The 27,832-nt window shown below is 35.2% G+C and overlaps 1 protein-coding gene and 1 non-coding gene across 3 annotated transcripts in view; one reads left to right on the top strand and one right to left on the bottom strand.

Annotated features, from left to right (window-relative positions):
* TTC27 (tetratricopeptide repeat domain 27) overlaps nucleotides 1-27,832 on the bottom strand; it is a 240,078-nt gene that overhangs the window by 196,085 nt on the left and 16,161 nt on the right. For both annotated transcript variants that reach the window (XM_036752705.1, XM_036752706.1), the window contains exons 4-5: nucleotides 23,003-23,143; nucleotides 16,778-16,880 (exon numbers count right to left, since the gene is read on the bottom strand). In XM_036752705.1, the coding sequence (XP_036608600.1) occupies nucleotides 16,778-16,880; nucleotides 23,003-23,143 (244 nt within the window). The remainder of the gene's footprint in view (nucleotides 1-16,777; nucleotides 16,881-23,002; nucleotides 23,144-27,832) is intronic.
* LOC118845125 lies at nucleotides 17,589-17,696 on the top strand. Its single transcript, XR_005010009.1, has one exon. It is a non-coding gene; the product is annotated as a U6 spliceosomal RNA (small nuclear RNA).

The raw sequence follows: 27,832 nt of genomic DNA, 5'->3' as shown, positions 1-27,832 counted from the left end.
GAGCAGATAAGGGGAAGACAAAAGGGAGAGCACTTCGAGGGAAATAGCAGACAGAAGAAAAAGACTGGTGAGGAGTGAAAGGGTCGGGGGGAGAGAGGAAAAAAAGAGGAAAAATAGGATGGAGGGAAATATACAGTTAGTAAACATATGAATAAGATGAACTCTCCCATTAAATGGAAGCAGATGGCAAAGTGGATCAAAAGCCAGAATCCTGCAATACGTTGTTTACAAGAAATACACTTGAAGCAGAGAGACACCACAGAGTGAAGGTAAAGGACTGGAGCAGAATCTATTATGCTTCAGCTGAAGTAATTCTGATCTCAGACAAAGCAAAAATAGACCTAATTAAAAGAGATAAGGAAGGAAACTACATCCAGGAAAAGAACTATGGAGTCTAAATGCAGAACAAAGCATACCGTTTGCTCTCTTTTTTTTGTTTCTTCTTTCTCATGGTTTCTCCCATTGGTTCTATTTCTTCTTTACAACATGACTAACATGAAAATGTTTAATATGAATATATATGTAGAGCCTGTATCAGATTGCATGCAGTCTTGGGGTGGGGGTCAGCGGGATGGGGAATTTGGAACTCAAAATTTGGAACTCAAAATTTTATGGAAGTGAATGGTGGAATGGTGAATGGTGAAAACTAAAAGTAAATATTTTTTTTAAATAGCATCTAAATTCTTAAAGGAAAAGCTAAGTGAGTTACAGGAAGAAATAGACAGCAAAACTATACTAGAAGGGGATCTCAACTGCCCTCTCTCAGAACTTGATAAATCCAACCAAAAAATAAACAAGAAAGAAACTAAGGAAGGGAATAAAATATTAGAAAAGTTAGATACAACACACCTTTGGAGAAAGCTGAATGGTAACAAAAAGGAATATACTTTTTTTTTCTCAGCAGTACATGGCACCTACACAAAAACTGACCTTGTATTAGGGCATAAAAACCTCAAAATCAACTGTACAAAGGCAGAAATACTAAATGTATACTTTTTAGATCATAATGCAATAAAAATTACATTCAACAAAGGACAGTAGAAAGATAGATTAAAAATTAATTGGAAACTAAATAATCTAATCCTAAAGAATAAGTGGGTCAAAGAACAAATCATAGAAACAACCAATAATTTCATTAAAGAGAATGACAACAATGAGACAGCATATCAAAATTTATGGGATGCAGTCAAAGTAGTACTTAGGGGAAAATTTATTTCTCTAAATTTTTACATTAACAAAACAGAGAAAGAACAAATTAATGAATTAAGCACGCAACTAGGAAAAAAACTAGAGAAAGAACAAATTAAAACTCCCCAGGGGAGCACCAAATTGGAAAATCTGAAAATGAGAGGTGAGATTAATAAAACTGAAAGAAAGCTATTGAGCTAATAAATAAAACTAGGAGCTGGTTTTATGAAAAAACCAGTAAGATATATAAGATATTTGCTAATTTGATTTTTAAAAAGAGAGAAGAAAACCAAATATCCATCGTCAAAAATGAAAAGAGTGAAATCATCACCAATGAAGAATAAATTAAAGCAAGCATTAGGAAATACTTTGCCCAATTATGTGCCAATAAATCTGACAATCTGAATTAAACTGATGAATATTTACAAAAATATAAATTACTTAAATTAACAAATGAGGAAATAGAATGCCTAAATAACTCTATCTCATAAAAAGAAATTGAACAAATCATTAATGAACTCCCTAAGGAGAAAAGTGAGACCCACAGAGATTAGATGATTTGCCTCAATTCACACAGTAAATAGCAGAGCCAAGATTTAAACCCAGGTCCTCTGACTCCAAATCCAGTGCTTTGGGTTTCTGTTTTCCTACTGTACCATGCTTACTTTTCTCTGTGCTTTCTTTCAGTTTGTTGCTGGATGTTTCTGCTTCAGTGTAAAATGGAGAAATGAAGAACACAGAATATGTTAAATCTTTGTGACAACTTCAATCACTGGGGGAAAGTACTTAGAACCATCATTAATAAACAAAAGAACTTTATAAAAGGCACTTATACAAGCAAACCTGCCTTATATCAAATTTTTCTCTGAAGCTAACCACATATAATAAGACAAACGCATAATTGGGTTCTGAAATTTGAATCTGACATTAAAAGACCAAAACTTTCAACATGATGGAAAAGGTCCTTTCTTTCTGATAAAATGACTGCCAGAGTTGTGCAGAAGTGAAGTAAAATTTAGATCATTTCATAACATAAGCCTTACTACAGGCAGCAAAAAAAATAATAAAGCCGTAAATGTTTCTAAAGAAAAAGATGAAATCATGTACTACTTGAAAAACAGTGCTGCTTACAAATTCATTAAGACGTTCAGACAATGTTATTCAACTAAGAAAGGTTTCTCATAGCAAATTCCTATGCATTAGATGAAAATCTGATTAGGCCATGACTTTTGGTAAATTAAGAACAAATAATTTAATAAGGAGTTTGGTAAATGCTTGTGGGAAATGTCAACTAAACTGCTTTTATTTTCTTTTGTCTTTTTAAAAAATATGTATTTTTAACCATCCTTTCTTAAATCCTATTATGGACGGTAGAAACAACACACATTCCTAAAATTCAATGATGAAATGAATGACAGCAACATTAATTGGATTCTGCTGAAGCAGTCTGTCAGAAGGCCAGGATATATATAGGCGGAGTCTGAAAATATGAAGACAAGTACATGAGAAATTAACACCACTTGGATATGTAAATGAATTATCTCCACCTAAATCAACCAGCATATTATAACATCTAATTTCCATTTCAGCACTTCTATTTTGAAAGCAGCGGAGTTAGCTGAAAGTTTAAAATTTATATCCCAATAATCCTGACATGATTTTTTTAAGAAACAACTTTTTGGCACTAAATTTGTTTCTGTGTTGACTGGGAAACAAATATATTACATTACCCAGCTTCATATCCAAGCTGAAAACTGGGTCTTGTTCAACTAGGTGTAAATATCAATATGAGTACTAAATTTGCAAACTAATAGAAAGCAGGAAATACAAAACAATTTTTATTCATTTATATAAAAGTTTTACAGCAGCCAAGTGTTTTTGATTTGGGGTAGCAATGTAGTATCATGTAAAGAGCCCTTAATTTGGACGTATGAGATCTCTATTCCAGTTCCAGGTACAAAATTACTAGGTTAGGTTAATTTGGGCAAGTCACTTAATTTTTCCAACCTTTATCAATAAAATAGGAATAATAAATACATGCACTACCTGCCTACCTCACTAAGAAAATGTGAAAAATACTCTGTAAACTATAAAGTGCTCTTTAAATCTAAGTCATAGTTATTATTTCTGTATAAGAGATGCATTAATAGTCCAATATTACTGAAGAGTATTACAATTTGAGGAGAGTTAAATTATTTGACCAAGATTACAGAGCAAATTGGGGCATCAGCAAAACTACAAATTTGAAACTGACAACCCCAAAACTAAACATTAAAAGCAGTACTCACATAAAAAGTAGTAGCTTAGCTAATAATGAAAATAATACTAATTTTCCCTTCTTATCAGAATAAGCATATATTACTGGGAGAAGATAATATCTAATTTGTATTGTTTCACAAGCCCATTGGTACATAGATTAAGACAGGAATGGTCTGTAGAGAGCTCTCAGTCACCTCCACTCTAGGCTTTCCAGAATTCTCCACCTCCACCCCAGGGGGGTAGGAGGGTGAAATATGTCACAGACAACTGAATACTCTTTGTGTGTGTGTATATATACACACAAAGTGATGAGCATTTGGGGAATGATAAGAAATACTAACAACTAGTGAGAAAAAGAAAGGTCTACTGAAAGAAGTGGCACTTGAGCTGAGTTCTGAATGGATCTAGGGAATCCAAGAAGCAGAGATAAAGAGGAACAACATGGTAACTCAAGGAGGACAACCTGGGCAAAAGTACAGTGGAGGCAGACAGAATGACATAGATGGGGAAGAGTAAGTAAGACAGTTTGACAGGAAGGTAGAGTGAATGAAGGGGAATGATGTATAATTAGCCTGATAAGATAGACTGGACAATAGTACCAGATCTCAAACTATACTATCAGGTAGTAAGCATAACTCTTTGGTATTAGTTTAAAAAACAGAAAAACTAAACAATGGAAAAGATCAAGTGGGCAAGACTAAGAAATAAATGAATATAGTAGCATAGCATCCAATAAAACCAAATATCCCTATTAAGGGGTTTAGGGCTTCCCCCTTTCAAGGAAAACTGTCAGAAGGACTTGGACAGAGGATGAGTTTATATCATCTTATACAATAAACCACAATAAATTCCAAATGGACACTATGTGGATAGGGACTAGGACTATGATTTCATTAAAAAAGGGAATTCCCAGGTAAGGAAACTTTCTATCAACGCAGATCAGATCCTTTCCCACAATTTATAGTATTAGAGTCACCTAGTACACTGAGATATTAAGTGACTTGCCTAACATCACAGCCAGCATGTGTCAGTGGTGGGGCTTAAACCCACTTCTTCCTGACTTCCAGGCTGGCTCTGTCTTCACCATACCATGCTACCTTTCCAAATGGATTCTTGACCTAAATAGAAAAGGTCATACTATTCTCAAAAACGCAACGACAAAGAAAGGAAATGTTTTTCATAACCATGACTAGGAGAAGACAAGGGACAAAAATGATCATAAATGGATAAAATTAGTCATTTCAATTACATAAAGGTTTCTCTATAACCCTATTAAATATAGTTAGAATCACGAAGGAAACAACTGGAAAAAATCTTAACAGTAAATCGATCCAAGCTCTAAAGCTATAAAAAATTGGTATAAAAAACATAAAAATAATACCAATTCTCCAAGAGCTCAGTATTCAAAGGATACAAATAGTTCTCAAATGAATAAATGTAAACTATCAAGAACCATATTAAAATGCTCCAAGTCAACAATAAGAGAAATGCAAATTAAAACAACTCTGAGGTTCTAACTCATACCCGTAAGACTGGCAAAGCTGACAAAAAAAAAAGGAAAACAGCAATAATTGAAGGAGTTATAGGGGGATGGACACATTATTGTTCTGTTGGTGGAGCTGTGTATTGACTAAACCATTCTGGAAAACAATTTGGAATGATATCCCCAAAGTTACTAAACTACATTTGATCTACAGATACTACATTAGCTATGTACCCCAATGAGGTCAAAGACAGAGGAAAAGGAGCCACGTGTATAAAAATACTAATTGTGGCACTTGTAGTAAAGAACTGGAAATAAACAAGGAACCCATCAAATGGAGAATGGCTGAACAAAACAAGGTACATAAATATATATACATATATATATGTGTGTGTGTATGCACATAAATATATACATATATAATACATATATGTATAAACATATACATATGCACATAAATATATTTATTGTGCTATATGAAATGAGAAATATGACTGATTCAGAGAAGTATGTAAAAACTTGTATTAACTGATGAGGAGTAAAGTGAGCAAAACCAGGAGAACAATTTAAGCAATAAATATAAATAATGATGTGAGAGGAAACAACTCTGAAAGACCAGAACTCCAACCAAACCAACTATGACATCAAAAGACTGAGAAAGAAGCAAACTAAACCTCTCATGGCATAAAAATGATAGACTAAAGCTACAGAATCAGATGTGACTCTCGGACATGATCAATGGCTGATTTTTTTTTTTTGGCTTATAAACATTTGCTTTACAGAAGAAAGAGTCTATTTTGGGGTAGTGGTAGACTTCAGAAAAAAAGTCAATAAACCATGTTTGAAATGCTTGGGGAAAAAGTGCAAAAGGGAATACAACAGTGATTTTGTTAGCTATTTCTTTTTTTAAAAACACTGCATGACATATATATATGTTTATGTATATGTATGTATATATATGTGTGTATATATATATATACATATATATATATATAGAGAGAGAGAGAGAGAGAGCGAGCGAGTACAGGGTGAGTTGAAGATGAAGGGAAGATATCTAAAAAATAAAATCAAATTAAGGGATGAGAGAGGAATATATTGAGAGAGGGAGATAGGGAGAGATAGAATGGGGTAAATTATCTCGCATAAAAGTGGCAAGAAAAAGCAGTTCTGTAGGAAGAGAAGAGAAGGCAGGTGAGGGGGAATGAATAAATCTTGCTCTCATCCGATTTGAACTGAGGAGGGAATACCATACATACTCAATTGGGTATCTTACCCCACAGGAAAGAAGGAGGAAGAAGATAAAAAAAGGGGGGGATGATAGAAGGGAAGGCAGATGGGGGTGGAGGTAATCAAAAACAAACACTTTCAAAAAGGGACAGGGTCAAGGGAGAAAATTCAATAAAGGGGGATAGGTTAGGAAGAAGCAAAATATAGTTAGTCTTTCACAACATGAGTATTGTGGAAGGGTTATACATAATGATACGCATGTGGCCTATGTTGAATTGCTTGACTTCTTAGGGAGGGTGGGTGGGAAGGGAAGAGGGGAGAGAATTTGGAACTCAAAGTTTTAAAAACAGATGTTCAAAAACAAAATAAAAAGTTTTTGCATGCAACTGGAAAATAAGATACACAGGCAATGGGGCGTAGAAATTTATCTTGCCCTATAAGAAAGGAAGGGAAAAGGGGATGGGAGGGGAGTGGGGTGACAGAAGGAAGGGCTGACTGGGTAACAGCACAACCAGAATATACGCCATCTTGGAGTGGGGGGGAGGGTAGAAATGGGGAGAAAATTTGTAACTCAAACTCTTGTGAAAATCAATGCTGAAAACTAAATATATTAAATAAAAACATTTTAAAAATTAAAAATAAAAAAAACACTGCATGAGTTGACAGTTTCTAATACAACTCTCTTCCCTGTTGTTTACTTCTTTAAATGTTTATTGATAACTGAATTCACAAAAAAGAAATTTTTAAAGGAAAAAGAAGGGTCAGGGACTGGGTTATGGGGTGAGGAGTGGGCTACTCTGGAGTAAAGAAAATACTGTGAGGCAAAATAAGAAAGTACAAAGAGGAAATTGTCTTTATCTTGAAGAAATACCCTGAGAGGTGTTCTCCCTCACTAGAGGTCTTTAAGCAAAAGGTAGATAGACACTGAACAGAGCTGGAGGATGGACTAGATGAGTCCTAAGGTCTTATCCAAAAATAGGATTCTATGGAATCTTTTAGAGCTGTTATCTCTGCATCTGCAGCACTTAGAAAGCATCTAATAAATGTTTTCTGATTTTGTTGGGGAAAAAATAATAAGCTGGAGCCAGACTGCGAAAGACTTTAAATGCCAAACAGAGTAGGTTCTATTTCATCCAAGAGGAAACTGAAGCATTCTGAGCAGGAAATATGACGTGTGCTTTAGGAATAACAATTTGACTGGAAAAGCAAGAGATTTAAAAAGGGAGACTAGCTAGGAGGACACTGCTCTAGTATAGGTGAATGATAAAAGCTTGAAGGTTACATTCTTGTTTCTGCCAGGTTGCTATTAAAAGCTGTGTGCACAAAAAGGCAAGGTGATCTCCCTATTAGAAGAAAAGTTAAAGGAGCTGGAAGAATACCTATCTACTTTCCTGTTAAGGAGTGAATGAATTATTGTTCCATGACCAAATATTAATAAAAGTGCTTCAAAACGAGAACAAAGGAAAAAGAATCTACATGGCAGGTTTGGAAAGTGAACAATTCAGGTTAACAGGATCACATCTAAAAACTGGTTTGGATTTCTGGAATGCACCTTAAAATTTGGAAATGATAGTTTTCTGGCCAGAAATGTAAATGAAGATTGATAAGATGATATTTGTCTAGACTCTTAAAACAAAATAAAAAGAGTTTGAAACTAGAAAGGAAAGGAAAAGGGAAAAAAACTGCATGTTTGTGTGTATATGAATGTGTACACGTGTGTGTGTACACGTGTGTGTACCTCCAAAAAGTTGGATACCATAAAGAATAGCTATAATATAAGAAGAAAAGAACCACAGAATCTTACTTGGAACGTACCTCAAAGGCCAAAATATACATGTACTCCAACCCACACCTAAACAAGAATCCACTCTACATCAGACCTGAAAAGTGATTGTTTTTGCTTAAAGAGCTCCAGTAAGAGAGAACCCACCAATAATAAGAACAATCAGAGCTAACAATTAAAGGACACCTTAAGATTGGGAAAGCACTTTACATGTCTTACATCACTTGATGTTCACAGAAACCCTGTGAAGTGCTATTATTGTCCTCATTTTACAGATGAAGAAACTAAGGCTGACAGAGATTAAGTGACTTGCTCAAAGACTTGTACAGTTAGCAATAATCTGAGGCAGGATTCACACTTGTATCTTCCTGACTCAAAGTCCAGGGCTCTATCTACCACTCTCGACTTATTTTTTTTTTATTTTTGTAACTGCATGTTCAGGTCATTAATCCTTTCTTTTTCTTTTTGTTAATTTTCTCAGGGATATAATTTTTCCCCTGAAGGCCACTCTACCCACATTCCAGAAATTTTTATGTTTCCTTTTCATTCTCTTTCACAGTTACTATTTCTATAGTGTTTTCTTCAATCAACTCATTACTCAGGTTGTCATTATTAAGGCTCCTTTTAGGTCTGTATCTTTTGCATGTTCTCCCTGTATTATCAAATTTTTGTGCTATTGTCTACAAAGAACATGTTCAGTCACTCCACTTTTAAATGTGTTATTGTCATAAGGCTTTTTCCCCCTCACTAAAGGTCTTCAATCACCACTTTTTCCCCTTTTTTTACCCAATGGCTTGGTTCCTCTCTTCATTTAAGATGTCTTGACAATTCATCCCTGAAGGCTTTCAAAGTCCTATCACCTACCACACATACCTCTTGTGTGGGTATGTGGGTATGTGGGTACTTAGTCTGTGGCCAGCTGTCCATCCCAACTTTCCTAAGTGCCATTTCCATATTCTTTGGCCATATTTATGGTCTCCAGCAAATGCTACCCCTCAAAGAACAATTAAAGTTTGCTATGGTTTATATTCAAATAAACTCTTCAACAGAATACATGGGGAAGTAAGTTCCTCCTCTGACTTCCTCAGGATTCCCTCCAAGCTAACCTTATCCTTACATCACTTACTTTTAGTAAGTACAATCAGAAAGACTGATAACTATGTTGCAGGTCACCTGGCATACAACAACCACGCATTCAACAAACATCAACTGGAGAGAGGTTCCTTCCCAAAATGAAAAGATATTCATTCCTTCTTTCGTATATGCTAAAACTTGTTTCAAATGACATTAAGAGGCCATGAAAAATAAATTCCGTAAAGAATTAGGGCAAAAAAACCTACCAGCTTTGATATTTAGGAATTCCTTACAGCTGCTAGGCCGCAACTGCTACCCACAGAAGAAACCATGAATGACACAGGAAGAAAGCCTTCTCATATTCTAAGAAATAAGAGTCTCTGATCAACTAAATATCCCATCATACTTGCAAAGGTGGGCAAGGAAATTTAATTTCTACAGTGGCCTTTCTAAAACATATTACTTATTATATCCCAAAATAACAATGAATCTGCCATCTTTTCAATTTAGCTATTCCTTTCAACAAAACAAATCACAGCTATCTAAGCCTATCTAAAATAAAATCAATGAAACAAAACTGTAGAGGTCTCAGTGTTGTCACTTGTAAAAATGAGATGCAGAGGGGCAGCTAGGTGGCGCAGCGAGTAGAGCACCGGCCATGGAGTCAGGAGGACCTGAGTTCAAAGCCGGCCTCGGACACTTGACACACACTTACTAGCTGTGTGACCTTGAGCAAGTCACATAACCCCAACTGCCCTGCCAAAAAGCAAAAAAAAAAAAAAAAAGAGAGATGCAGTATGTGGCAGGTGAGAGGGAATGGACAAGATGATCTTCTAAGATCCCTACCAGAGAGGAAATTCTATGAAATAAACTACTCACACAAGCTATTCCCCAATTGATAAAATGGTCAAAGGATATGAACAGGCAGTTTTCAGATGAAGAAATTAAAGTTATCTATAGTCATACAAAAAGTGCTCTAAATCACTACTGATTAGAGAAATGCAGAGATATGCAAATTAAAACAACTATGAGTTATCACCTCACAGTTATCTAATTGGCTAATATGACAAAAAAGGAAAAGGATAAATCTTGGAGAAAATGTGGGAAAATTGGAATACTAAAGCACTGTTGATAGAGTTGTGAATTGATCCAACCAATTCAGAACTATGCCCAAAGGACTACAAAACTATGCATACCCTTTGATCCAGCAATACCACTGCTAAGTCTGTTTCCCAAAGAGACCATAAAAAAAGGGAAAGTACCCACATGTATAAAAATATTTATAGCAGCTCTTTTTGTGGTGGCAAAGAATTAAAAATTGAGGGGATGCCCATCAATTGGGGAATGGCAGAACAAATTGTGGTATATGAATGTAATGGAATACTACTGTTCTATAAGAAATGATAAGCAGGCAAATTTCAGAAAAACCTGGAAAGACTTACATGAACTGATTCTGAGTGAAGTGAGCAGAACTAGGAGAACACTACACACAGTAACAGCAACACTGTGTGATGACCAACTTTGATAGACTTAGCTCTTCTCAGCAATACAATGATCTAAAATAATTCCAAAAGATTCATGATGGAAAACACTATCCATACGCAGAGAAAGAACTATGGAGTCTGAATGCAAATCAAAGCATACTATTTTCTCTTTTTTTTTTTCTAATACGGTTTTTCTCTTTTGTTCTGATTCTTCTTTTACAACCTAACTAATGTGGAAATACATTTAATATGATTGTAAAGGTATAGCCTATATCAGATTACATGCTGTCTTGGGGAGAGTGGAGGGGAGGGAAGGAGAAAAAAATTTGGAACTCAAAATCTTATAAAAGTGAATGTTGAAAACTATCTTTATATGTAATTGGAAAAAATAAAATACTATGAGTGGGGAGGAGGGCAGAGACAGGAAAAAAAAAAAAAAGAAATGAACTATTCACCAACACATAAATGATGGGGGACTGAGAACTGTTCAACCCATTCTGAAAATCTACTTGGAACTATACCTAAAAAGTGATCAAACTGTGCATACCCTTTGACCCAGTGATATCACAAGAAATAAGAGAGAAAGGATCTATACTCACAAAAATATTCTCAGCAGCAATTTTGTTACAGCAAAGCATTAGAAACTAAGGAAGTGCCCATCAATTGGGGAATGGCTAGGCACATTACGATATATGAAGTTAATGAGACACATTACATTCCCTGAGTAATGACAAAAGGGACAAAAATTCAGAAAAAAAGTGAAAGGATTCTTTTGAACTGATATGGAGTGAAGTGAGAATGAGAAGAAAAATTTATACAATGATTATGACAGTATAAAGAAAAACAACTTTGAAAAACTTAAGAACTCTGATCAATGCAATGATTAACCATGAGGACTAATGACCAAATACGCTTCCCACCTACTGAAAGAGATGTAATGGACTAGCGAAGCAAAATAAGACATATATTTTGGGACGAAATCAGTGTGTGAATTCATTTTGCTTTATTATGTTTATTTGTTACATGCAAAGGTTTGGGGGAGGGATGGCACACCTATTAAGAGGCAAAAGAAGGGGAATCAGTAAGAGCAAAACCAAAAAAAAAAAAAAAAAAAAGTATCATTAAAGTATGTTTTTTAAATACACAGAAGGGAACAGAAGGAGATTATCTGGGAAACAGACAAGCAGAATGGTTTTACAACTAATGTACCAATTTATTTTATAATCAAAAAAAAACACTTAAATGTTTTCTATGTTTTGTTTATAATAACAAGGTATAAAACATGCATTTTTAAATTCTATAAGTTTAATATACATGCATATATGTACATATATATTACTAAGCTTTAAAAAAATCTATCATAATTTCATTGGTAATAGTTGTAGAATAGCACATCAAGAAAAGAGAATACCATCATCAACTAAATTCCTTCTATGAAATCCTCTGTATTACTAAAGTAATAATTAATAATAATAACTACTAAGATTTATATAGCACCTACTATGTGCCAGTCTGGATACTAAGCACTTTACAAATATTATCTCATTTGATCCTCATCATGACCCTGGTACGTAGTTGCTATTATTATCACAATTTTACAACTGAGGAAACTGAGGCAGGCAGTTAAGTGAAGCAGGGTCATATAGCTAATGTTTGAGGACATATTTGAACTAAGGTCTTCTAGACTCCAGGCCCAAAACTCTATCACTGTGCCATCTAGTTAATAGTTCCATTGCACTCTGCCCCAGTGAGACTCAATCTGTTGTTAAGTTCGAGATGATACGCACTAGGAATTTCACTCATAAACTACAGCAGAGGTTCTTATGCTTCTCTGCGCTGCAGATTCCTTGATCAATACAGTGAAGTCTATGGACCTCCTTCTAAGAATAATATTTTTAAATAATGAAGGAAATTATAAACTTCAGTCCAGGGTTAAAAATAAAAGATCTTTTAAAAGCTATAATTTTTTTTCCCCATACCCATTCATGGACCTGATCAAATCCATCTATTTTTGTGGATTCCAGGTTAAGAACCCATGAACTAGCAAGCATCCAAAGAAAGGTAATCAGAATGTTTAAGAGAGTCTCTAGTGCATGCCTTACTAAAGCTCACCTGAAGGAATTAGAGATGTTTAGTCTGTAGAAGGAAAGATTTAGGGGAAATATTTGTCTTCAAATAGTTGAAGGGCTATCATGGGGAGCAAGGATTAGATCACCTCTGTGAGGGAATGTGGGGGTAGAGAAACTAATGGACAAATTAGGGAAATGAGTAAAAGAAATATTCTTGATAAGAAGGAAAAAAATATTACACGGTATGAGAAATCCAGACCAAAACTTCAAGAGAAAAGAATAGGATCACAGATCCTAGAAATAGAGATTTAGGGCTGGAGAAGTCCTTTGAAGTTATACCCAGTCCAACATCATTTTGTGGATGAGGAAACTAAGGCCATAGAGGTTCAGTGGCTTGCCCTTTTAATGCTAGTGCCTTCCTTCTGTGAATTTTTCCTATTTACCCTACATAGCTTGTTTATACATATTTGTGTGCAGATGTTGTCTCCCCCATTAGACTGTGAGCTCCTTAAGAATAATAAATATTTTTTGCCTGGTTTTGTATCTTCAGAGCTTAGAATAGTGCCTAACACATAGTAGGCACTTAATAAATGTTTACTGACTGACTAAAGTCACACAATTAACAGAACTGAGATCTGAAACCAATCTCTCAGACTCCAAAACCAGTGCTCTTTACACCAGTACACTGGAAAACTGACTGGCCACAAATAACAAAAGTAGTTTGAAGGTCTAATAAAGGAACTGAACAATCAAGACAATAAAAATTGCTGGCATTTAATAATCAAGGTAGGGTTTGCAAAGCACCTTATTTCATCTGAGCCTTTTACCAACCCAGTAGGGTAAATGACATAAATCTATTATTCTCATTTTAAAGATGAGGAAATTCAGACTGAGAGAGTTTAAATTATATGCTCAAGCTCATACATTAAGCTGAGCTGGGATTGAAATTCAGGGCTTTTTGACAGAGTTCAACAGTATGGATCAATAGTAGAACTCATAATGAAAAACTGAAGATGAGCATTAACGGCTTAGAATAAAAGAGGAGTGGCCACTTAGAAAAAAGAAAACGGAGCAAAAACAGCTCAAAAGTTAAATGATTCAGTAACAGTAAGTCAGTATCAGAAGTCAGTAAAATTGAAAGAACATGTAAGATATCTACAATTAGAAACAAAAGCCCTATAAAATAGCATTTTAAAAAATCTACTTGGTATTGTACTCCCAGAAAAACACAATGAAATAAAAGAACATATTTCAAACAAGAGGGACAGTTAAGGGAGAGTCAATTCTCAGCCTTGAGGGAAAACCTGCAGCAAACGCCCAATGGGATAGTAACAGCCCAACCAAGAGAATAAGAGTCCTTAAATACCTAGAAATAACTACCATTTTCCTACAATACCAGCCCAATCTACTTTTCCTCCATGATATTCCCATAAAATATGGAAGGAGTAATAGAATCCAGATTGAATTCCAGCTACCACCTTCTCAACTGGACAAGTATCACCTCTTAAATAGAATGTCATCTATCCACCTCTCAATAAACAGGAAAAAATTTCCACCAAAACCATAGTGAATTAAAAAAATTCAATGATAGTTAATGAATCAAATCAAAGAAAAAGAAGTTTTCAAATTTTTTTTAAAAATAAGACAGAATTATAAGATAAATCAGTAATAAAACCAATAGAATGCCAAAAGACGAAATGAACTGTATAATAAACATATTAAAGGAATCAAAGGAATATTTAAATTCAGTTCAAAAACAGGAAAGGAAAAAGAAACAAACTTAAAGAAAATGCAATACAGCATAAAAAAAAATGCAAAAATCAATGGAAGAAGTAAAAAATAAAACACAGCTGAGCAAAGATAAACAGACAAGAAGAATGAAATCAGAAAATAAACAGATTGTCGCAGAACTTGAGAAACAATGACAATAGGGGATGAAATACAGTCTTGGAAGATAAATTGAGAAGTTCAAACATAATTGGGATCCCAGAGAGTAAAAGGGAAAAAAAAAAACCTTGGCACCATATTAAAAGAAGTAATCAGAAACTATTCCCTGAATGAATAAATGAACAATAGGAATTACTCAGCAAATAGAAAAAAGTCACTGACCTCACCACACTGAAATCCAAACTCAACTTTCCAAGAAACAAAATTACCACATTTGAAAATTATGACATTGAAAGAATTACAAATGAGTCAAGAAAGTTAAGAAAAATTAAATTGGAAGCAACAAAGTATAGTGAAAATAGTACTGAATCTGGACTCAGAGGACTTAATTCCTGTCACTGGGCAAGCCATTTAACCCCTCCAGTCCTTAGATCGTTAACTGTAAAATAAGGGGGTTGGACTACATGGCCTCCATAGATGCTTCTGGGTCTAATCTATGATTCTATGATAAATATTATACCCATTAAAATCTTCCCAGATTTTTCAATGAGGAATCATTACCCCAGGATAAAGGAGGAAGAATTGATCAAAAATATACACAACTTAAAAGCAGCAAAAGTTACATAAGCTCCTCCTAATTTGAACATTTTATTTGGGGCCAAAAAAAAAAAACCACTTAAAAATAATAACAAAACCCTAACACCTTTTAAAAGTCCACAAAGTCAAAGATCCCTACAATCAGAGGAGAATTTCAGATATAAGAACAAGATATCATCAATGAAAAGGGTCCATCACAGTAAGTTTGTCAATATTTTTACTTAGGAATATTAAATATTTACAAAGGAACACTAGTAAAAAAATTAATTTATAATAGAAGCACATATTGTAATTAAGGAAAATATGAAGAGTTCAAAAACATTTGGGAAGTCCCACCCTCCAAAAAAGAGTCAGAGAGAAAGAATAAAAGGAGTTGATAGCCTGAAAATGAAACTTTTATTTTTAATTAAAAGGGGATGTTTATTCATTTCTTTTAGCAGTGGAAATTGTAGAAAACTTAACTAAACTATTCCCACTAGATAAAATTAAGAAAAAAAATGAAAGTGACAGAATCAAATTTATTATACTTTAAATGTGAATAGTCTGAACCTTCCTATTAAAAAGTATAGCTACAGAACAGTTTGAATAAATTCATCAATATCACAGAATAATACAGAATACCCAAAGAAGTTGCCTTGTCTTTATTTTATAGATGAAGAAACTGAGTCCCAGGAAAATGAAGTGACTTGCCCAAGATCATGCGGTGAGTATTAACAAAGGCCGATAAAATTGATTTCAAGCCAAAAAATTATAAAAAGAAAAAAAAAAGCAGAAAAGTACTAAAATAAATTGAAATAATATACAATAATGTTAAGTTTGCATACCAAACAAGTCAACAATTAGATTAATAAAAATTAATAGGTCATGAAGAAATAAAGAAAACTATAATAAGAGCCATCAATATGACAAATCTACTAAAATGATTAATAAAGAAATAATAGATATGAATGGCTGAATAAACTATGATATACCAATAAAATGCAAAACTATAAAACATTTTAAAATGATAAACATATAGGAATATAAAAAATTTAGAAAGAATTAGATGAAGCAAAGCAATTTAAAGAAAGCAAAACCAGACATAACATTATACAATTCTCAATGACTACAATTACCTAAAAATTAAAATGTATATATGAATGTAGAAATTAATGAACATAAAATAGATGGGTATATAGAAGTAACTATTAAGCAAATATGAGGATAGTATGTATTGAAATCCATTATTCATTTTTAAATGTAAACAGGTAACTCCCCTATCCTTCTTGACAGAGGTAAGTGACGCTGGGTATGAAAAATTGCATATACAATCAGATTTTTGATATACTAGGGTTTTTTTTTAAATGTTGGGAAATGTTAGTAATGTAAAAATAAAAGATATCAAGAAAAAGTTTTTTCAATCAAGAGAAGATTCTAGATGAGACCCACAAAATATGTAAATAGCTATAAACATACACTTATTTGGTTTTGTTGTTGTTGAGACTATATTCAGACCCATTACTCTTTTTTTTCCAAGTCCCAAACTATCAACTTGGTTTTTGGTTATTTGCCTCTGTCAGAAACATCTAGTTAAACACATGTAACTGCATGATTTCAATGCTTTTATCAGAATTATAAAAACACTTATTTAAAAAGTCAGATGTTAAGTCATAAGTTACAACTTAACAAATACAAACCATTTCAACTGAAATTTTATACTAACACAAATGAAAATTTCAACACACACCTTGCTCAATACTGGTCTGGGCAAGGCTGAAGAGCTCAGGTGAGCGCTCTTCTAACAACTGCTGGTGAATGTTCACACATCTTAAGGTCCACCATGGTAAGGTCTAAAACAGAAAAAATAAAGTTAATAAGGTAAAATAAATCCACAATTCAGAAAAATCCACACCCCATAAAATATTTAGTTTACCAAATAACAAAATATTTAGTATACCTCTAGACTCATTTAAATACAACTTTTAATCGAGTTTGTTAAACTCACAAAATCACAGAATCTAAGGGCTGGAAGAACTCTCAAAAGTCAAAGTCCAAGTCATATGTGAAGAAGAATTCTCTCAATAATACGAAACAAGTGGTCAAAAAGACTTTAAAGACTTCCAGAGTGTGGAACCCACTGCCTCTTGAGATAGACCATTCCGCTGATAGATAGTACTAACTCTTGGAGAGTTTTCCTTATATCAAGCTTAAATCTAATTCGTGCCCCTCTCCAGCCTGATCTTCAGATTAAACAAGTCCAACTTATTCATCAGATGATTCCAGCAGATATTACTATCAAAACTCTACGCACTGCCATGAGTTCTAACATGCACTCTATTTGCCTATGGGGCCAGCTCCATTTGGATGTCCCATCACCGCCACAAATTAATCACTGAGACAAATGAAAAGGCTATTACAACAGTGCTGTTGGGAGATGAGGAGGGCCTAAACTAGGGTAGAGGCTGTGTGAGTAGACATAAGAGAACAGACATGAGAAATGTTCTGGAGGGAGAAATGACAAAACTGACAACTCACTGATCCAAGAAAAGTGTAGAATTGTGCTTGCTTTGGCAGCACATACAGCAAAACTGGAACCATACAGAGAAAAATTAGCATGGCCTCTAGGCAAGGATGACAAGCAAACTAGTAAAGCATTCCAGATTTTTTTTTTTAAAGAAAGGAGCACAAATGAAACATTTAAAAATATAAAAAAGAAAATAAAGGAACTTCAAAAAGGGACAGAGATAAGCAAAGCACTATCATGACATCATCATGATAAATCTACTTTACGCTTTTTGAAAAACTTTATTAAATAGAAGTGCAATTTCATCTGAATTTTGAAAATGTTCATGTTTGTTGTTTGTCAAGTTCGTGATAAAAAAAAAAATTGATACCCCAGCTGATATCCCAAATTATAAACCTTTCTACAAATCATGAACTATATGGGTAAGGGATGTCCTTCCAAAGCCATATTCCATCAACAGCTACCATGACTCTCTAGCACCTATGAAGTCAGATTTGCTTCCCAGCATTAAAATAGCTGGTCCAACTTGCATATTACACATACTTTGTGCATCTGGGTGTAAACAATGAGGTCATGGATTTTACTGCTAACTGCTTTCTTGGATTTTTATCTATTATGAATTTCTATTAAGTATCTACAGTTTTTCTTCTTCCTACACTGTGGCTACTCTTTACAATATCCAGCAGAGAGGCTGTTTTCAAATAACAGATAGGCCATGACCCACCAATCAGCCTGCCCAGAGAACCACAACAAAATCAACCCTATTTTGGTAAAGGAAATAGAAAAATCTCTGAGTTTAAGTCCGAGGAACTGTCATATATGAGCTAGAATGGCCAGTTTTCATTTAAAAGGAAAAGCTGAACAAAAAATGATGTCTACATAAAAAGTCACAAAACTATGAGAGAGGACTTTAAACCAAAGTCAAGAGACATTTAGCAACTGCAAGGAAATTAAGATAGCTTTTTCTTAAATCTCACAAAACATGAAGTCCAAGCTGGATGGCTAACTTATTTACTTATTGCACTGTATTGATGATAGTGAATAGTATCTTCTTTCAAATAACGTTCACCATAGTTATCGATGAAAGGTTTATGACCGACAGAACTTAAGATTGCATTGCTCACTCATTACTGCTCCATTAATCTCACTTGAAAGGAAAAAAAATGTCATATGGCAGCCTTATGCCTACATATTACATTTTTCTGAAGCTCATAGCTAGTTAGTCTCCAATGGAGAAAGATATACTCTGCCTCCAAGGACATTTTAATTAAGACCAACTTAAGAAAAGAATTTTCTATTCAGAGTAATGTCATTAAAATCCACATGACAAGAAATCATTGTTCAACTACAAAATACAAATTCTCAGTATTGGTGACATTTGGCACCAACGCTGCTACCCACATTTTTGAAGATTCTCTTTGTGCAAATGTACTGAATGCAGAAGCTGTGAGTATATGAAAGCTGATGGAGACCACCACTATCACTCTTGAACCCTCTCCTTGAAGAGTCAAGGACTATATTTATCAACATAAGAAACTAGTCTTCTACACAGGGGCTTAAATCTATACTCCACATTCAAAACAGATTATTCATTTAACACTCAAAACATGGCCCACATCTAGAGCCAGGACTGTCTTTTCTCAATTCACACTCTTATCAAATAATGTATCAAACAATTCAGAAGCTCCTACATTTCAGAGGACCACAGAGGGTGTATTCTTTGAAGCAAACATCCTGAACTCAAAAACAGAGCTCAAAGCAGTTGCTCTTTAATATAATAAATGGGCCATGATTCAAGGTTATTGGCCAATTGTTGACAGCATATTCAATTACATTGTCATTTCATGCATTCAAGAAATTAATTCAAAGACCAATATGATAAATGTCACATCTGAGCAATCAATTTATTGATCAACAACAAGCATCTGCTACACGCCAGGCAGCGAGTTACTATGCAGGGGATACAAGTACAACAAAGGACCCAATCCGGGTTATCAGGGAGCTGACGTTCACTGAAAAGTTCATTAATACATAATTATCATGAATGAATGAAAGAATGAATGAAAAGTACTTGTTAAGTGCTTGGTATATACCAAGTACTGTGTATACAAATACAAATGTCCTTAAGGGGTTTACATTATAGTAAGGAAAAACAAAACATATAAGGGAGAAGTAATCAGGGAAAACTGTTTGGGTTTGTCACAGGGATGGTTAGTAGAGCCACAGAGAAACCAAGTGACATGCCCATTAAAGAATCAACAACAGTATGATTTGGTCACATCGCAAACGTGTAATAAAGGACAAAGGTCACTGAAAGCTTTAGAGGATCAACCCAAATGTTTAAACAAATCAGCTACATACACTTCATATAACCTCCCTCAAAAATGATTTTTTTCAAATGCGTACTACACTATGAATAGTTAAGAAATAAGTGTTATCTAACAAAATGACTGAGAGGACTACTAGGAAAAGATTCTGTCAAAAGGTTAAACCCACATATTTCATCACTTTGTTATGCAACACAGAGACAATATAAATAAAAATTTTCAAAATTAAGTGGTTTGGGAAATAGATCCCAGAAAATTCCAAATGCTGCATTTAGAGGTTATTTGGGAGAAGATATGCATTCAATGATGAGAATTTCTTCTAAACTCTCTATGTATTTGTTGTGGTTAGTTAGCAAGTTCTCATCCTAGAAGTGCTCTGGAAAAGAACCAGGAGAACACATCAATTTGGTCACATTTTATTTAAAAACATTTCAAATATAAAGCCTCTCAGGCTTCCTTCTTTTTAAAATTTTCAAAAGTGATTTTCATTCTTTTTTTTAACATGTACATCCTCCATTTCCTTCACCCTTTTTTACCCTTAAACAATGACTAAAATTTTATGATCACAGAATCATGATTTAGGGATAAAAGAAATCTCAGAGGGCATCTAATTTAACCACTTCATTTTACAGTTAAAGAAAATGAAACCCAAAAAAGGTTAAGCACTGGCCCAACGTCATACACCATATGACAGAGATGGGTTGCAACCCAGGTCCCCTGAAGGCAAATTCAGCAGCCTTTACACCATAAGATTAATAGCAACAAGGACAGACATGTACATGGCCCTTCAAAGCTCTCTCATGTAGATGAAATCATTTAATCCTTGAAACAATACTGTAAGATAAAGACAATTTATTATCCCCCCTTATCAGAACACTGAAAGAATTTTGGGAAGTTTCCTAATTGCAATGGATTCAGGTCTATTCTTTAAAACACCAAGAAAATATACGTGTATTTTAATACAAAAGGGAGATGAGGGTATAAATTTATGCCAACAAAACAAAATTTTAAAAAACCTCTGAGTAAAAGATTTATGACAATGTCACAGTACTGCTTGATATTAACCTAGCCTGCCACCTGCTGGCAGAGATTGGGAAGAGGAAGACTGGGATTCTGTTCATTCCATAAGCAAACTTGCAGCATTTTATTGTTATGTAGCAAGACTATCTTGGTCAGGAGGAAAACAAAAGTAAAGGAAGAAAAAAGAGTTAACACTACAATCTACAAACTAAAATGTTTTAGAAGTGTTTTCTTGTATTTAACAACCACTGTCTTACAGGCTTCTGATAGACTCAGGTTAAGTCCCATTTCTAGGGTTTTTCACACTAAAATAAATGAAAAGCCCATTTTAAGACACTCTGCAGCTGTCCTGGCACTTCCTCAGTGAGAGGCAGTATAGGAATTAGGAAATCTGGATATGGATTCACACAGTGGCTACGTGAATGACCATGGGCAAGTGTCTCAATGTACCTGTCAACGTACCCATGTACCTCACTAAAAATAGTCTAGAGATGAATCAAGCCAAGCTGGTGGAGGAAGTTTCTACACCAGGAGTTTCCTGAATCACAGATCCAACACCTCCACCTCAAATTCTACAGATATAGATATAGAGAGATATACACATATACATATTTATATATATGCACACATATACATGCAAATACATATATGTGTGTATATACATACATTTAAATGTTCATATAAATATATATTCATATTCCAGAGCTTAAATGGTAGGTCCAAATATCAGCCCAGGATAAACACCAAAAGTATTGCAAACCATTACAATGCAGCCACATTTAATGAAAGAGCAGATGATTTGGAGCCAGATCAGCTGTCTGACCCTTACAAGCTATGTAAGCCCTTCTCAGCTTCTATTTCCTCAGCCAAAAAATGGAAATAATTCTCATACTGCCTTCCTGACAGGATTGTGTTGAGGAAACCACTCAGTAACATCAATGAAGGATAGAAATGTGAGATGTTTGTTAGTAATCCAATGCCAAGATACAAAAACAAAGAATGAACTTAAATTCTCTGCATTTATGAAATCCACTTCTTCAGATTGTTGTTGTTGTTCACAACAACCTAGAAAAGGCTGAAGACAATTGTGTAATAGTAGAGGTGTGTGAAGGGTGATTTATGTTTGAACTTATCACTAACGTATTATGAAAAAAATTAAAATTTTATTTCCACAGAGTCTAAATATAATCTTCAATTCAACAAAAGCTCCTTGAGGGCATAGATTTGTCTTTTGCCTTTTTGTTTCCCCAGTGCTTAGAACAGTGCCTGGAACACAGTAGGCACTTAATAAATGTTTACCAATTGTTGATTGATTAATATAAACCTAACCTGAAACATTACTTAAACACCCATTTCCTGAGGTATCATTTCATCAGTCAAAATAAACAAATATAGCCTAGTGGAGTTCTTGCTAACATCCTGGTTTGTTTTCATGCTTTCAGGATGATTTAATAAAGCACAGGTACAGCCATGCCACTCGCCTGCTCTAGAAGCTTCAGGGGTTCCCTTAGTGCCTCAAGGATAACATGTAAACTTCTTTATTTGACATTTAAATCCCTTGACAATCTAGCTGTGGCCTATCTTTCCAGTGATTCCACATCACTACCCCTCACACATTCCTACTTACTGTTCATTGTACATGGTATCCTATGGTCCTCCATGATTTTGCATAGGCTGTCCCTATTCATAGAATAGCCACTCTCCTCACCTCTGCCTCTTAGACTCTGATGCTCAGCTTTCAAGGACCAACTTGAGTGCTGCTTTTTACGAGTGGCCTTTCTCAATTCCCCCGTATCTCATATTTATTCATCTATGTATACAATGTACCTTCCACCCCACTTAAATATAAGATGGTTTGAGGCAGAGTTTCTCTCTCTTTTGTCTTTGCACCTAACCCAATACCTGGCAAATGCAGAAACTTGATAAATATTGGTTGAATTGAACTGAACATTTCACATTTTTCTAACACTTTATAAGGTTTACCCATAAGAACTCTATGAGGTAGGAAATATAAGCATTATCATTCCCATTTAAATAGTCTAACACTGATACCTACTACACGCCACCAGGGAAATAACTTACATGGTATTTTTTTTCTTACCTGGAAATTGGGGAATTTATGTCCTAAGTTCACCAGTATTATTCGAGCTAATAACAGCAATACAGGGTTAGAAGTCAGACTGTAGATTGATTCGCCATCTAGAACCAACAGACTCAAAACAACTGTGCAAAATTCTTTGTTCTGAAAGAAAAAAAATTATATGCAAAGTGATCACATATCGATCTCACTGATGAGATATCTTTCATTAAAAAAGAAAACATACACATGTATATATACACATATATGTATATATGTAACATATATGTATATATGTAACATATATGTATATATGTGACATATATGTATATATGTGACATATAGAAATTTTGCTCTCTTATAGAGAATATATCATATCTCAATTAACTAACTAAGTACTCCACTCCTGACCAGGGGCAACTAGTATACTGCAGATTACAAGGCATCACAGAGATATGATTTATAGGCTCATAGATTTAAAGGTGGAAAGGACCTTAGAAATCATCTAATCTATCTCTCTCAATTTTTGGATGAGCAAACTGAAGCCCAGGAGATAAAGTCTGTGCCCAAAGACACCAAAGTAGTAAGTGAGAGAGCTGGAATTTGAACCCAGTTTCTGAACCTCACTGATTCTATTCAGTAGAACTTCTCACAGAGTACAGGAAATACCTTCTATTCCTCAAGAGACACTCGCTCAACTTTTGGTTTTCTCCCCCACTGCATATGACTCTAATTTCTATTAGAAATTTTTTCTACATAGTGAGCTAACATCTGCCTCCCTGTCACTTCCACACAGCGGCCCCTAGTTCTGTTTTCTGGACCCAGACAAAACAAGTCTATTTCCTCATCCATATGACAGAGTTTCAAATATTTGAAGACGGCAATTATGTACCATTGCCCAAGCCTTTTCTTTTCTAGGCTAAACATCACCAGTTGCTTCAACTTTTCCTCACTGGATGTGGTCTCCTAATTTGTTATCCTTAGCTGCCTTCCCATGCCTCCTGAGGGATCCCTATCATCACAGTAGGGGAGAAAAATGCTCTGTGGGCCATTAAGGTGAAGAGAAGGCAGCCAGTGTCCCAAGTTACCACATGGAAGATTTTTTCCTACAGTGTGAGGAACACAAGAAACAGCTGCAATGAACATCACACACAGAAACTTCCAGCATATTTCAGTTATTCTCCTCTCTCCTCTCTCTAGCATCTCTAAGACAACTGGCTCTCTTCCTCTCTGTCATGAACATGCTAAGGTCTCTCCTTTTTTAAAAAAAAAGCTTTCTTTCTATCACCCAACTGCAGGAGAATTACTTATCAAGGAAGAAAGTAATCTGAGGGGAGGTTGAGAAGGTATGCAGTACAGGCATTAATAAACAGTTGTGAATGAATGGATGAATCCATGATAAAAGTTACAGGAAAGGAGGATAGGATCCTAGCATTTAGAACTAACAGACTTTAGAGACCATTTAGCTCAACCTATTCATTTTACAGATAAGGAAACTGAGGCCCAGAGAAGGAAAATTATTTGCCCAAGGTCACACAAACACTAAGTAAGAATCCTTAAACTCCAAAATTCAATGTTTATTCTACTATTTGTTTTAGGAAAAAAAAACCATTTTGAAAGCAAGGAATGAACTAAAGAGGCTTCTTGTATTCACTTAGGCACGAAAGTATGGGATTAACAAAGGAGAGTTCTCTCTCGACTGTGAAATAGCTAAGAAAATAACGTGTTGGGGCAGCTAGGTGGCGCAGTGAGTAGAGCATGGGCCCTGGAGTCAGGAGGACCAGAGTTCAAATCCAGCTGCGGACACTTGACATATTTACTAGCTGTGTGACCTTGGGCAAGTCACTTAACCCCAATTGCCTTGCCTTCCCCCCTCAAAAAAAAAATAGAACTAGAAAATAACATGTGAATGCAATGGAATGTTATTGCACAGAAAAACTGATGAATAAAGAATTCAGAGAAACAAGGGAAAATCTGTGCGAATTTAGGTTAAGCAAAATACGCAAAACCAAGGAAACAATGGTTCCCAACATATAAATGAAAAGATTGTTCAAAGGATGTCAAATTCTGAGTAATGAGAAAATCAATGAAGGTCCTAGGGATTAGATAATGAAATGGACCTCCCTCATATCAGAACGGAAAAGGAACAATAAGAAAGACTATTATTTACACTGTCATATATAATCATTGTATCAGACATTTTTGCTTAATTGTTTTTCCTAGTCCCAAGGAAGGCTTCAATCCAGAGGGAGGGATTTAAACTGACTGTAATGTAAAGATAAGAGGCATCAATAAAATGTATTTTTCAAAAAATAAAGTATGTCCCTCATACTATATTTTACTTAAAGTAGGGCAAAGAGGTAGGGTACTGGAGCCCCTACGCTTTCTTTCCTAAAAAAAAGCACAACTTTGATAAATAAAAAACTATATTTTTTAGAATCCAGGATATTATATTCCAATGGATACACTCTTAACATGGTCAAACACAGACAGCTATCTCTCTTTGATCCACATAAACTATAATGCAGGGGATCTACAAGCTTTATCCTTTAACATTCAAGTTGGAGAACTTGGAAGAAAGAAAAAAGCTAAGTTAAACTGACACCATGGAAAAGTGACAGGAGAAGAGTCAACATTGAGAAAACTCATCCTTAACCCACTTGACTTGACTTGATGTCAAAGCTTATCAGCTCTAAGCATAAATTTCAGACCATTTTCTTGAAAGCAGAATCACTGGCTATAAACAGCATCAGAGAGAGAGTCACATTACACATTTATAAGACATGTAGTTTAGACAAAAGCACTGCATCATTTAATCAGATAATATTTCACTCTCTGATGACTAACTTGGAAATTATTTGGGTTCTGCTAGATACCCCATAAATCACTGATTTCTTATTCAACTTTCCTCTGAAAGCACATGAAATATGGTAGTAATTAAACATTTTTTTTTCAAAACAAGAAAATTAAAGAGTTTAAGTATCTCATCTGTGCCTACGAATTAACACTGGCATTCTGATTTGACTTCTAAATGTGCTCCCAAAGGGTTCAGGTAACAATGTAGTTTTAAAAGGAAATTGTTTGAGTTTTTTAATTCTTTTTAAAGACTGGTTTCACTCAAGTTGGAAGTACAAGGGCTACTTACAGACCTAATTCTACTAATGATCAGCATAGGATCTTTGATCTGCTCCTTTTCCAAGCTGAACCTACTAGGTCCCTGATCCCAGAGGCTCTCCATATCAGTGCCAAATTTAGTGCAGACACCTGACTGGCAGAGCCTGCTACAACTTGGAACTCCTAATCAAGAGATACACTGCCCTCAACTTCCTTGGTAGCCAAGGATTACAGGAGTTCAGCATTATATCTGGCTTTATGTATCTAACTTTAAAAGGCTAAGGCTATCATGCTCATAGGAATAAAATAGTCAGTCACAGTCAAGCATGTGGCATATTTAAAAAATCATTTAATAAAATGGCAATGAAAAGATACTGAACTACTGATAACGAACTACCGATCTAAAGGAGCAGAGCAAAAAGAATGAAGGATCAGTTAACAACGATCAAGCCAGATGTACAAAGGTTGTACATGAAACTTTAGTTCATATTGCTGTCTGTGGTTAGTTAGCTCAGCAGGCTAAAGTAACAAACCTGATGAAAGTAATGAGTTGGATCACAAGAGATTAGCTCTGCTGTGGTGCTACAAATCCTTGGCCATACCCTTTTCCTCAGAAACTGTCTCAAAAATACACCAGGAGAACTGAGGAAGATGCATCAGCATAAATCCACAGCCAATGCTAAGGTCTCTCCCCAGCCCAAAAACCTCCAGCAGCTCCTCTGTGACCATAAAATGAAGAACCACTAAACCTGACACTCAATGTCCTCTACAAAATGACCCTAGACTAGCTCTGCAAACACTGTTCTTACTTCTTCAACCTATACCCTACCCCTTCACCGAGTAAATGCCTCTACAACCTTGCAGTATAAGAGTTCAGCTCTGCTTAAAGCCTCACCTCTCTATATTCCCACCTAGGATCCTTGTTCTCTCCTAGATGCTGCCAACCATTCCTACCTGCCTGTTGGACCCCAGATCAAGGATCTGTTCCATGAGGTCTTCATTGAAAACTGCTTCCTCCATTAATTTCCCCCTTTTCCGAACTTCTATAGCACTTACGACAAATTTTAGTCACTCAACTTAATCACATACTGTCTTTCATTACTACTTAACTGTTTCATGGATTTTTCTCAAATTACCAACTATATTACAAGCTCCTGAAAACTAAAGATTATTTCTTATTTACTAATACTTTATCTATAGAGTACGATGAAGAGGAAAGGCAAGGAAAACAGAGAGCTGGCCTTGCTGCCAGGAAGACCTGAGTTGAAGTCCCACTTCTGAAACATACTGGCTATGTTACTCAGCACAAGTTACTTAAGTTTCTCTACAAATATTTCTAAGTTGCAATAAGAAGTGCTTACCTGCACCAGGAGAAACAATTTCCTAACTTGCAAGTTTCCCATACCCATGAAATCACACAATGAATCCCTATGCCTCTTATCAAGATGCACGGCATTTCTTGTGTTCTCCAAATAACAAAAACAAGAATAACGACTGCAGAACCCACAAAATAGCAGGGGGAAGCAGGGATCCAGCCCAGGACAGCCTGGATGGTCGCTGGATGAGGTCTATTGCACATGGAGTGGAGAGGAGCTGAGCACAGCAGGGAGGCAGCAGGACCAACCAGACCAGGAGCTGGGCAGAACAGGCCCTAGCACCCTGAATCAGTGAGCTGTGGCAGTTACCAGACTTCTCAACCCACAAACACCAAAGACAACAGAGAAGGTTAGTGGGAAAAGC

Source organism: Trichosurus vulpecula, chromosome 3, assembly GCF_011100635.1.
Source record: "Trichosurus vulpecula isolate mTriVul1 chromosome 3, mTriVul1.pri, whole genome shotgun sequence".
Taxonomy (NCBI): domain Eukaryota; kingdom Metazoa; phylum Chordata; class Mammalia; order Diprotodontia; family Phalangeridae; genus Trichosurus; species Trichosurus vulpecula.
This window is presented reverse-complemented; position numbering and strand designations above follow the sequence as displayed.